The 14,314-nt window shown below is 33.3% G+C and overlaps 1 protein-coding gene across 1 annotated transcript; it reads right to left on the reverse strand.

Moving 5' to 3' along the window:
- Positions 1-1,893: 1,893 nt before the first annotated feature.
- Positions 1,894-12,116, reverse strand: nsun3 (NOP2/Sun RNA methyltransferase 3). Its single transcript, XM_051132463.1, is given in 7 exon segments — positions 1,894-2,266; positions 4,115-4,236; positions 9,105-9,259; positions 10,962-11,001; positions 11,003-11,321; positions 11,619-11,728; positions 11,965-12,116. Coding segments are annotated over 7 exon segments (1,134 nt in total). The 5' UTR covers positions 12,085-12,116; the 3' UTR covers positions 1,894-1,998.
- Positions 12,117-14,314: the final 2,198 nt, after the last annotated feature.

A 14,314-nucleotide genomic window follows, 5' to 3' on the forward strand; every position in this document is an offset into this window, starting at 1 on the left:
AGAAATTGCAATAATATTTATCAGTATTACTGTTTTTTTTTTTTTTTTGATCAAATAAATACAACCATGATTAGCATAAAAGACTTCATTAAAAAACACAAAAATCTTACTGATCCCAAACTTTTGAACGGCAGTGTAACTGCTTTCTAATACTGTAAAATATTATTCATCATGGTTTCCACAAAAATATTAAGCATCACAACTGTTTTCAAGACTGATAATAATAAGAAATGTTTCTTGAGCAGCAAATCAGCATATTAGAATTATTTCTGAAGGATCATGTGACACTGAAGACTTGAGTAATTGCACAAATAATTGTACTAATATTTCATAATATTACTGTTTTTTTTAATGTATGTTTGATTACATAATTTCAGCCTTTATTCCAAACATTTGAACCCCCAGTGTACATATTCAAATGTAGCTTATAGTAAAAAAAAACACCTGAGATCCAGTTTTAATTGTAATAGGAACAAGCTTCACCATTAACATTGATGACCTCTTGAGACAATGTTAATGCACAACCCGCGTACGCTGCTAAATTTTTAAATAAAAATAAAGCTATGATGGTGCTGCTACAGCACTTAAAGACTGTTCCTTAAACATATACACCTTGTCTAAAAGGTGTGTGTGATCTCATTTTCATACATCATGTTAATGGTAAACATTCAAAGTGTGCTTTCCATGATTCAGGAAACTCTTAAGTTTTATTAGACGCAATTTGTCACTGACCTCAAAGGCTGACAACAGCAAAACTCCTCAAGCAGTTCAGCTGAGATGTTTAAAAACACTTATGCAAAAGAGACGAGACCCGAGCCCACAGATTCATTACTCAAACCTTGTTCGAGTGTTGCGTTCTGAGATTTCAAAACAGCTTTCACTTCCGAGAGATCATATTAAGTGGTGCTTCAGCTGGAGGGTCGCCAGAGATAACCATTCCTGCCCAACCTAGGCTGTTTATGCCTTTGTCGAGGCATGTAAATTCAAAGTCCACGGTTTCTTGATCAGCAAATCAGCATATTAGAACTATTTCTAAAGGATCACATGACAGTGAAGACTAATTAAAGCCTGCTAAAAATGCAGCTTTGCATTACAGGAATAAATCACATTTTTAAATATATTCAAATAGAAAACAGATATTTTAAAATGTTATAGAAGCCCATTTTTGCTACATAGTAAAAAAGGCACTTTTTTTTCTTGCAATTCTAAATTTATATCTAATAATTCCGACCCATTTGAACTCGCAGTTCTAAGAAAAAAGTCAGAATGGTTGGATATCATCAACAATTCTGACTGACTTTCTCACAATTCCAAATTTACATCTTGCAATTCTGAGTTCACGGCTCATAATTCTGAATTTTTCTTCTAAATTCAGAGTTTACAACTCATAGTACTGTCTTTTTATTTCCACCATGAAATATAAAATTAAAAAAGGTAATTGCGATTTTTTTTTTTATCTCATAGTTCTGACTTTTTTTGTTCTCACAGTTGCATTTATATTTTACAATTCAGATTTTTTTCTCGCATTTTTGAGTTTAAAATCTCAAAATTCGGAGATTGTCACAATTCAGACTTTTTTTTCTCAGAACTATATATAATAGAATTATATAATTATTTTTTAATTTCAGTATAAATTCTGACGTAAAAATTGCAAAGAAAAAAACAAACAAACTCATTTTGATTTTAAAAATATGAGCTTATATCTCACAATTGGGACTTTTTTCCTGAAGTTCTGAGAAAAAAAATTACACAATTTTGAGATTTAAATTCTAAATTGTGAGATAAAAAGTCTGAATTGTGAAATATAAACACAATTGTGAGAAAAAAAAGTCAGAACTGTGAGATAAAGCAATTACTTTATTTATATGCACACATATATATATAGTTTTTTTTTTTTTTTTTTTTTTTTAGTTATAAACCTGCATCACTCACATGAGCACACTAGCTCATGTATTTAAAGTACTACTGCTGCACAACGGCACAATGTTTTTTCCATTTTTAATATATTCTTCGTAATCGAGAAACATACATCGGTCCCCAAGTTTTACCTTTTTGCGGGATCACTAACTGTCCCACTGAAGAATGAAAGTGGGCAAAGCAGAAATGATCGGACAGAGAGTCAATTAAGTGTTGCTGCACTTCCAGAAGCTCCACCCCTTGATAAGATGCAAGCACCGCCTCCACAACTGATTGGTTCTCGGCTCGTGACATGGTGCATGTGGAGTAAACAACCACTCCTCCAGGACGCACTGCTGCTAGGGCCGAACTGACAAACAATAAAAATAAACACAACCAGCAATTATTAACATTAAATAGATATCATCAAACGGGCACTTTATAAAACCACATTTAAAAAGGAAAGGTGCAGTTGTTAAATTGTAAACTATTGTTAAGTAAAACTATTACAATTCATATTTGTGACCCTGGACCAGTCATAAGCAGCACAGGGATATTTGTAGGAATAGCCAACAATACACTAAATTATAGACTTTTGTTTTATGCCAAAAATTACAAGGATATTAAGTAAAGATCATGTTCCATGAAAATATTTTGTACATTTCCTACTGTAAATGTAAAAACTTTTTGAGTCATATGCATTGCTAAGAACTTCATTTGGACAACTTTAAAGGCAATATTCTCAATATTTTGTTTTTTTTTGTAGTTTTTTTGCACCCTCAGAATCCAGATTATCAAATAGTTGTATCTCAAGCAAATATTGTCCTATCCTAACAAACCATACATCAACTTAAAGCTTAATTTAAAAAAAAAATTTTTTTTAAAAAAGGACCCTTATGACTGGTTTTGTGGTCCAGGGTCATATTTGTTAAATGAAATATAGCTGACAAAAAATATAAATGCTACATGAAACTTAACTGTAAAAAAACTGAATGTTAGAAATATATATATATAGCTTACATTTATTTTTTGTTGTTATTCAGTATATAAATCACATGCACATATGCACATAAATAAATCAAGCTAATATTAAAACAGAAATATAAAAATAAAAGTAAACTCAAAATATTAAAATAATAATAATAATAAAATAATAATAATAATAATAATAATAATAATAATAATAATAAAACTAATTATTTAAGCCATTTTTTAGTTCATTTTATGAGTTAACAATTTTTGCAGTTTTGTTACAATATTGTCATTTCCTAGCAATAAACATTTTGAAAAAATCAAATCTAAATAGAAAATATAGAATTTTATTTCATGCTACCATAATATTAACAATATTAATATGAATTAAATATTTCTAAATAAAATAAAATAAAATAAAATAAATAATGATACAACACAACATTTTTTCCATCATGCTGTGGGAAGGCTGCAAGTGTTATCAATTCTTCAGTGTTACAATTTAAAAAAAAAACTGATTGATTGATTAATTAACATATAAAAGGTAATTGCGAGCTTTTGACTTTTATTTTCTGACTTGTGAGTTATAAATTAGTCAGAATTGCAAGATATAAAATTTCTTTATATTTTTTATAGTTTATATAGTGTAATTTATATAATTTATATAGTTATTAATTTATATTTCGCAATTCTGACTTTTTTCTTAGAATTGTGAGTTATAAACTAACAATTGCAAGTTATAAAGTTCACATTTTTAAGGGGGGAAAAATACTAATATGTTCTCAGAACTGCAAGTTTATATCTCAGAATTCTGACTTTACTCATAATTCGTGTCAGAACAGTGAGACACTGGCAATTTTGAGTTTTTTTTAACAATTGCGAGTTTATATCCCACAATTTTGAGGAAAAAAGTCAGAATTGCGAGTCAGAATAAAAAGTCGCAACTACCTTTTTTATTCAGGGTTGAAAACAGGAAAATCGCGCAACAACAGGGTCGTGCATACAATTTTTGACAAAGCTAAATATTCTTTTTGGTCATTAAACTTCATAATAATAATTTTTAAAAATATTCAAAAAGAGGCTTTTAAAGAGTTTGCGTCAAAATTGTTGCACAATTTAAATTATGCCTACTGTCAGATTATAGATCTCAAATCAAGAATGAAAAAAAGGAGCAGAGTTGTTTTGCGCCGTCTATTTGCCCACTTTTGTTTGTGTGTGTGTGGGAGTTTCCATGATAGATATTTACCAGAGCAGCTCCTTCTGTAAGAGCGGTAGTTGAGTTCTCTCCTTCAGCCACATTTCCCCTTGGTGGGTATCAGGGGTATAAAGCCAACTCCGGTCATTAGAGCACGGGGCATCTACAAGCACCTGACACAGAGGGATGGAGCAACGCACACAGACAAACACACATCAGAGAACAGGTTTTAACTCTGCAGGGAGGAAAAAAACAGTGTAAGAGACTGAAGGGGAATATTTCATGTTCACCTGGGGGACGGTGAGCATAACACAAAGAGCAAAGCAGAAGGACAGCAGGGACCTGCCGGTATGGGCCTCATTAGCTCTTTAAAAGAACCAACACACTCACACCGTCCTCTGTGAAACCGGCTCAACAAATGAGAGAGCAGCTGAAGTAGAGAGAGAGAAAGAGAGAGTGGAAACACCACACACACCTGGGGCCAATAATCACAAAACGCACCTGAGCTAGAATCTTCTACAGTGGTTAAACAAACAACTAACGCAAGCACTAAGAATCTCCCTGAAAGTTTCAGATGAGCAATAGACAGGACTGAATAAAAACACCAGCCATTCGTTCTGGTACGGATCTCTCTCAGGAAATCCTGCAGTCCCTTACCCACCAAAACCATCGTTCCTTGCACAGGCTAAGCTCGTCTTTCTCGGCTTCCTTTGAGACTACTCTCTCCTCATTAGAACTGGCTGAAACTGCCTTGTCAAGCTGACAATTGAGCCCCACTGTTTTTCTCCTTGCCAGCTTTGTATTAGAGCCTCTTAATTCCCTCTCTTAGCTCTGCTGCCTGTCTGGCTAAAAGAACGCCGGGGGGCACTCTGGAGACCGACGTCACTAAAGGACATGATGCTGTAGAAAGACCCCCGTGGGCCTGACAATGTGATCTAGGAACGGCAACACATTTAAGTGCGAGAGCCAAACCTGTTACCCTCATCTAAGTGCCAGCGCTGATAAAGTGATTGGATTATGGGCGTCTGAGACGTATTCATTTGACATTTCGGGACAGGAGTTTTCATCACCAGAGCTTGAACGAGTACCTGTGTCCCCTCCATCGAGGGTCCTGGGAATCTTAAGCATCTGTGCAATGTGAATGGAGGTCAGTGAGAGTAAAACAACAACACTGTCACCTTCTGGTGGGACCGGTGTATCACAGCCATGTGTGGTTGTGCTACATAATGAATTGTACAAAAAACAACAGACTCATTGGAAAACAAGTGCCTTCACCTATATTTTTTTGCAAAATGATGTACCAAAGAAGTATCTATTTCAATTTACTGCAGTTTTCAGTTGAAATGAACACTCACACACGTTCTTACGTAGTGAAAAATACATTGCAGAGCAAAGAGGAAACTGACAACATGCCAACACAAGACAGAGCAGGTTAGTTTTGGTATGAAACAAGGTGTCAGCATTAAAATGTTGACTTTTTTTTAAGAAATTCAAACAATAAATATCATTCTGTGGCTCTCTAATGTGTTGTGAAAGATCGCTGTATTGCATTTTTAAATTAATCGACGAACCGATTGTCTTTTCTTCTTTACTTAAAGCAGGAAAAAAAAACACGAATGAACATCAGAACAAATTTAATCTCAACCGCGGAAAGATGTCAATACACACAATTTTTCATGTTTAAGTCCAAAGCTATATTTACTCTCCTGTCTTATTTGTTTGCCGGACAGAATGATGGATTCGGTGTTATGACTGGTCAGATTGCCTATCAATCTGTTTGCGAACTGTCAATTATGGGGCAGATTATCAATATATAAAAATAATAAAGACTTAATAAAGATTTTTGCTTTGTTCCTTGCACAGTACAATGTTTTGACTTCAAAACACTTTTACCATAGTGCAAGATTTAGAATCTAATACATTTTGAAGTCTGCATCACATTACCAGCTTCAGCTTTTCTGACATTGTAAACTTGCTCGGTAGCTCACCTGGTACAGCATTGTAATGGTAAACACTGCAGAGTGCTAATAAAAATCGAATGAAACACAAGTCACGATATAAAAGCTCAAAGATCTGTAGCAGCAAAATACATGTCATTTTTATCTCCTGTTTGCTTTTTTTAAAGGGATAGTTCACTCAAAAATGATAATTCTCTCATTAATTACTCACCCTCATGTGGTTCCAAACCCGTAAAACCTCATCTTCAGAACACAAATTAAGATATTTTTTGATGAAATCCGAGAGATTTCTGACCCTGTATCTGACCCAGTGCAAGAAAGATAGATAGTAAGAACATCCTTAAAATAGTCCATGGGACATGACTGGTTCAACCGTAATTTTACAAAGCTATGAGAATACTTTTTGCGTGCAAAGAACAATGTTTGACACGCATTCACGACAGTACCACGAAGAATGCATCAAAGACTGACACAGAAGAGATTGCTAAATAAAGTTGTTCTATTTGTTTTCTTTGTGCACAAAAAGTATTCTTATTGCTTCATAAAATTACAGTTGAACCACTGATATCACATGGACTATTTTAACAAAGGTTTTACTAGGGCTGCCCCCTAAAAGTTGACTGTTAGTCAACCATTAGTTAATGAGAAGAGGCTTGGTCGACCAAAATTTTATTAATCGCTTAGTAACAGAAAAAAAAAAAAAATTCGCAGAAAGTGGCGAAGTCATGCAGTCCGTGACGGACAGATTGTTAACGGATTGTCTATGTGGTAATACAGTACACCGGGCAGGACATCCAAATACTCATCGATCGACCTCAAATATGGCTTTTCATCTGAAAGATGTATGTAGTAGCAACTTTACATGGCTGCTCAATCTAATGTTAACCTCGAAAAATGTGCGCTATTAAAGTGTCTGTGCGAAAGCAGAACCTGATTTTACCAAGTACAACATGTTCCTGGATCAACATCTTTGTTGACCCTGGAACAACATTGCGATTAACCAATCAGATTTGAAAAAAACAGTTTATAGTCTTTGTGAAGTTTATAGTCTTTGCAATCAGTGTTTGGTGCTTGTACATCAGTGTCATTCATCTATCATTTCCTCTGATTTTAGGGATTACTCATGGGTAAGGTTAGGTTTAGGTGTAGGGATGTGGTCAAGATTAAATTTTTGGATTAAAATGTTGTTCCAGGGTCAACAAAATATGTTGACCCAGGAACACATCTAACTCAGCAAAATCAGGACGTGCCTGTGCGAAACGTGGAAGCTGAATAGTAGCACGCTCTCTGCATGACAGATGTAGGCGACGGTGCGGTCACTTGCTCTCAAAATACTCCGTCATTTTTGGTCATACAGATAAAAGTAATACATCTTTTTAATCTGCAAAGACTCTAAGTTTATTTGTGTGCACTCAGAATAACAACTAAACGTTGCACTTTTGTAAAATATTGAAAGCAAACAGGATGCGCTGTCTGCCGTCTCGGTCTCTGTGAACTTGAGTGCGAAACTTTGAAACTCTGTATATACTTAAGATACAAACATGAAAAATATGTCTATAAAGAGTGAAATGACTACTTTTAAATAAACCAATTCAAACTGAAAACAAATATTCTCAGATTAAATAATAATATAATAATAATCTGTATAAAACATGCATACAGGCGCATCACTATTGCAGAGATCAAAAGTCAGTGTCGCCGACTTTATCAATAAATTATTAAAACTTTAATGCAGTCTCGTTGCTGTTTTTCCCAGAGCCATTTATAATTTTTACATCTGCTGGTGCGCTGTGGCAAGGTTCTTTGCGTGCGCTTGAGCATTGATTAGGCTATGCAGGCAATTAAAGGCTCATTATTATGATTTATATGGTTTATTGATAAACGTGCGACTAATAGTTTACTAATGCTTAAAACAAACGACTACTAGTCGACCAGAAAAATCTTTAGTCGAGGATAGCCCTAGTTTTATTACCTTTCTGGGCCTTGAATGTGTCAGTTGCGTTGCTGTCTATGCAGGGTCAGAAAGCTGTCAGATTTCATCAAAAATATCTTAATTTGTGTTCTGAAGATGAGGTTTCATGGTTTTGGAATGACATGAAGGTGAGTAATTTTCATTTTTGGATGAACTAACCAGAACATTATCCTTTTAGCACCACTCACCAGACATTTAATTTTTTAACTATAGTAATACGCACAACAACCAACATAAAACATCGCCAGATTCATGTTAATCTGTTTCAGATAAAACTGAATGCACTGGATTCACGTTTCACTTAGCAAGTGTCACGTGACGTGAAAGAAGCAACATAATATCTGCCATTTCGCAAAAATCTCACCACAAGAATAAGTTTCCAATACGCCTGGAATGAAGTTAACCTCGCTTAGCAACGCAACCACCCTGAGCTGTTTTCATTTAAAACCATCACGACACCTCCTGTCGCATTGTGTATTCGTTTACCTTTCCGCTCAGCGGCCCAACTCTTCTCTCGCCACCAGAAGAGGATAATACTCAGTCAGCAGTATCTGGAAACTTTAAAAGCACCATATTCACCGCTTGATTGGCATGTTTGGCCTGGAGGGCTGCTACTGACCTGCCTAGTGTCTCGTCACCTCATGATGAGTGGAAAAAAAAAAATGCATCATATGCAGCTTTGCCTTCAAATGACTGAGTGTGCAGAAAACCTCTATTCCACCTTGCAGGTTTTTGGTCGCTTTGAGATGGAAAGTAAGGGCTTGCACTAAGAGTTACGCCAACAGTGATAAATGAGGGAGTTTGGAGGCAGCACCGCTATTGATGTCATGTGAGTGTGTCACTTTGACATTCACAAACTAGAAGTTTTTTTTTGATGCTGTTGTTGTTTTTCCCCAAACACTTGAATGGATGACATTCAGCGGAGGTTAATACAGTGAGTTTAGCTTATGTGGTTCAGGGAATCGAACAAATGTTAGGTAATGCTCCCTCCTATAAAGAAGTCATTTGATGATTCATTCTGTGTAAATATCAGCACTTAAAATAGCCAAATGATGGCTTGAAGGTTGTAGTTTTCATGGCTGTGACAGATGAGCACAGGTGAGTGTGGTACCTTGTCGTAAGCCCCTGGTCGCACGCTCCCAATGCTCCGGCCGTCCAGGTGAGTCACGGAAAGCAGATGTCGTAGTGTTGGAGGAACATATGATTCGAGAGTCTTTAGTAGCCAATTGTGTCTGTGCTGATCCACTTCATTACAGTGCAGGAGTCCTAAGAGTACAATTTTATTACATAAAATCATATTGCAGGGTACAACAAAAAGTCATTTACACAGGTCATTTAACGACAAACTGATTTCCATGTACTATTTCCAAGTTTTAGAAATGAAGCCACCAAGTTAAAGAAAAGAAGAACAGCTGGTAAGATTTTGGTATTGTGTAAAGTAATCTGAAAAATAAGGCAAGTTAAATAAGGTATTGTGAAATAATATTACAATTTAAAATACCTGCTTTCTATTGTAATATGTTGTACAATATGATTTATTCCTGTATACCATTACTCCAGTGCCACGTGATCCTTCAAAAATCATAATATGCTGATTTGCTGCTCAAGAAACATTTCTGATTATTATCAATTCTAAAAACAAATAATTCTGCTTCATATTTTTGTAGAAACGTATTATTTATAGGACCCTTCAATAAATAGTAAATTTAAAAGAACAGCATAACCTGTTCTTACTACGAAAATGGCAATATATGGGCATCTAGTTAAAAATGACTAAAGTATTTATTTTAATTTCATAAGACATTAGTAAAGCAACAAATAACAGCACATTGAATCCTAAGTGCTAAAGTTGCATTATAATAATTATCTTTTATTTTGATGCTGTGATCGGGCACTTAATTTCATGCCTAATATCCCAGAAATTATTTCACTGGACTACACTTGAAGTCTATTGTTTCTGTCTGTTTTCGCAGAGATTATTTAAAACCCCTGATGGCATTTATTTAAGAATGTTATATTAAAATAGCAAAAAGTTATAAACTGTAATAATATTTAACAATATTACAGCTTTTACTGTATTTTTGATCAAGTTAATGCAGGCTTGGTGTGCACATAAGACTTATTTAAAACAAAAAAAGGTAACACTTTACAATAGGGTTCCATAAGTTAACATAAACAAACAATGAAAAATAATTTTAAAGCATTTATTAATCAGTTAAAACTGATTCTGACATTACATTTACTTATACATTATTAAAATTAAAAGTTGTATCTATTAATGTGTAATTATTGGACCGGAGCTAACATGGACTAACAATGAACAGCTGCATTTTTATTAACTAATGTTAACAAAGATTAATAAATATTGTAACAAATGTGTTGCTCCTTGTAACTGTTAGTTAATGCATTAAATGTAGTTCAAAAAATATATCCCTATTGTAAAGTGTTACCAAAAAATCTTACCAACCACAAACTTTTGAACAGTTTCACTTAGTGCATCAATAATGACTCAAATAATTTCATATATGTGACCCTGGACCACAAAACCAGTCTTAAGTCACTGGGGTATATTTGTAGCAATAGCCAAAAATACATAGTATAGGTCAAAAGTATTGATTTTTATTTTATGCCAAAAATCATTAGGAAATTAAGTAAAGATCATGTTCCATGAAAATATTTTGTAAATTTCCTACTGTAAATCTATAAAAACTTAATTTTTGATTAGTAATATGCATTGTTAAGAACTTCATCTGGACAACTTTAAAGGCAATTTTCTCAATATTTAGATTTTCTTTGCACCCTCAGATTCCAGATATTCAAATAATTGTATACATTAATAGAAAGCTTATTTATTCAGCTTTCAGATGATGTATTCATCTCAACTTTGACAAATTGACCCTTATGACTGGTTTTGAGGTCCAAAACCTAACCTAAAGCGTTTTTTTTTTCGACTAGGTTTGGAACTTACCGGGAGTTGCTGTCTGTAATATGGCCAGACTTTTCCCCCCCAGGAGCTGCACAAAGATCAAGCACATTCTCCCCTTCCTTCACATTCAAACTCAGTACTGGGAGAAGAGAGGCTGCGTTTAGGAGATAGTACTGTTTTAACCAGCCGGGGTGGTGGGTTTGGGTGGGAATACGCACTGGATCTCTGTGAATAAAACACTGGAGGGGGATGTGTGCCGCTTGGGACTGGGATTCAGGCTGCGTCTGTGGAAGGAGGTTTGTGTATCCAAGCTCTGTGAGGCACTGCTTGAGGTTTGTAAGGTCACTGAAGCGATTAAGCAGCACACCATATTGCCATGAGAGTGGATTCAGAAGCACATCCCTGAAAACATCAAACATTTATGTAGGCTGTGCACACTAGTTCTGAGATTGTTTAATATAACACGCTTTGGTAAATCACACAAAATATGACATTTCCAGAAAGCTAATATTTTTAAGTAGTACTGTGGTAATGCCATATTTAAAAAGCCATAGTACACTTTAGTTTGTGAAAACATCTTAAAAATATAGCTTTTTTACCATTTTACCTTACTTTACAGAGGGCAATTTAATAATAATAATAATAATAGAAAATGAAATGGGGAGGAAAAAAACAACATAAAATCCCAAAATTTCCCACCTTGCACCCTGCCACTGCTCTCCAAGTTCTTCGCTGTACTGTGTATCAAAATGCCTCAGTACAGTCTTACAAACCTGCTTCTGAGGTTTTGATTTACACTGTGCTGCAAGCTGTTGAGATGAATAACAATTTAAACACATTTAAATAATTACAAATATTTTTTTTTAATTAAAATGTTTTTAAACGACCACAAAATAAAAATTATTAAATACAATTAAATATAAAAATACAAATGAATGTATTAAATAAATACATTTAACAATTTTACATTTTAAAAATAATTAAAATAAAAATTTTATAACTGATTATAACTAGATACTGTTCAGTAGTAATATAAACCGCTCACTGTATTAGTAACTGTTCGTTGACCATGAGACAGAGAGGACAAAACACGCTTAGAAGATGTCAGAAAGAGAAGAGGACTGCTGGAAAATCCTTTAATACAGTATAATTTCGTGGAAAACATTGATATTGGTATACCGGTATTTCTATTTATTGTTCCGCGGTCCGTCTTCTTACTGAGTTCCTCCAGAAACGTGGCTTATGATATTTGTTCCGTTTTTCTGTGTTTACAGTCGGTTTTCTTTTGCCGTACGCGTTAGTTCATTTAATGTTTATTGGAGCCACTTCTGTTAGCTAAATAGCTATATAAACAAGTGTTAATAGGCCTATTTAACCTTATTATTATTATTATTATTTATTTTTTAGTTTTGTTTATCCCAGTCTTTTAAGATATTTTATGCCTTTTTTATGCATTCTTTATTTTAAGAATGTTACTTTATGGGAAAAAATGTAAAAGTAAGTAATAGTGTTCTTCAACATGAAAAAAAGAACTGAATTGAAAATATGTTATCATTAAAATGTTAGTTATGCTATGTTAGGTTTGTAGAAAGATATTACCCATGTGTGTGTGTAGCCTGTAATATGGTTAAAATATTTATCGCAAAATATACAAAATAATAATAATAATAATAATAATAATAATGTGACTTATAAAAAATGAATTTATTACTTTTAATAAAAAATAGCCTCATGAGAACCTGCTATACATATTCTTATAGCTAAACATGATCCCCCTATAACACCATGTGCAAGTGTTCTTAGTACATATATTGAGATATTCTTTATAATTGTTGTGATATTAATTTCATTTTATAAATTATTAGTTGTATTTATTTTTGTAAAAAAAAAAAAAAAAAAAAAAAACCTTTATTTTCTTTTTATTTTACTTTTTTTTTTTTAATTGCAGAAAAGAAGAACATACAAAATAATAACAAGAATGTTCAAATAAGAACAGTACAATTTATGAACAAAACGGGGGGTGGGGGGGAAGCATAGCACACATTTAATTTTAACAAATAAAGATATTAAAAGCACCAGAAGATTGTATCATAGTATTTTAATTATTTTATATTTCTTACTGAATAAATATAAAATAAATAAAAAGGTTAACAATAAATTCTATCTTTATTGCTTTTGTTTTCGTAGTACACGATAACATCCTTTAAAGTAAAGCAATAATTAATATTCATTAAATTAAATATAAACTCTGCCAAGTCCATCCAAAACTTGTTTACAACTTTCATAAGTGAGTCAGAAAAGTCAAAAAATAAGTGAGTCAGCATCTCTTTCTATCACAAAAACAGCATACATCATCTCTGTCAGTGAATCTTGATATTAAAGAAGGGTGAATGGTATGTAGAATTTTGAAATGTATTTCTTTTATTTTTTAGTTCCAAAAAAAAAAAAAAAAAAAAAAAAAAAAATCTTTTTTGGACAACTTTACAATTATGTTTGTTATTGTATTTTTTCTCAGTGAGCTCAACAGCTTCTAAAATTAATTTTGGGTTTGTCACAGACAAATATGACTTTTGACAACATGACAAAGTGTTACTGGAATAGCTTTACCAACTAAGTTACATTCCCTAAACTGTACAGGGAAACTGTAAATAGGCATAAATTGTTCATAAATTGAAATATTCCCAAAATTGTCAAACATTTTTATAAGATGATTAATGTCTTTGTTGAACCAGTTTGTTAAAAAAAAAAAAAAAAAAAAAAAAAAATTTGTTTGAAGCATGCAGTTATATTACCATTGTTCCAAATGAAGGAGGTGTGAGGAGAGAAATTGTGAGAGTAACAAATTTTCCAAGCGAGAAGAGCTTGCTGATGAAATTTTGATAATTTGAGGGGGATTTTAGAAATATTATAATCAGATGTTAACAGAAATTTCAAGCCACTAATTTTATTAAAAAAGACTATGAGGAATATGGTTTCAAAGAGAATTAGGGCAGGGGGGTGATGGGGGGGTGTGACACAGTAATTGACAACAGAATGACAGGGTGTTTATTCTTTCTAACCAAATAAGTTTTAATGGTTTATAGCATCCCCACCTGAACCCATCCTTCATTAGTAATGCTCGTTAATCACTGTTAACACCTGCTATAAACCATTTTTATGAGTAGATAGAAATCAAATATTGTACATATTAAAAGTAACTGGAAAATAAATTACCTAAGAGTTCAAAATACATTAAATGATTTTCAAAGAAATGCAATAAACTCAGAGCTGACACTGAATGATTATTGTGTTGTTGTTGTCTTGATATAAACACATTAAAATAATTATTCAAATCCAGCTAGATGTGATATAGCATCCAAAGACTTTAATGCATGTTTACATAAACTTGAAATTAT

Source organism: Labeo rohita, chromosome 1, assembly GCF_022985175.1.
Source record: "Labeo rohita strain BAU-BD-2019 chromosome 1, IGBB_LRoh.1.0, whole genome shotgun sequence".
In the NCBI taxonomy this organism is placed as follows: Eukaryota; Metazoa; Chordata; class Actinopteri; order Cypriniformes; family Cyprinidae; genus Labeo; species Labeo rohita.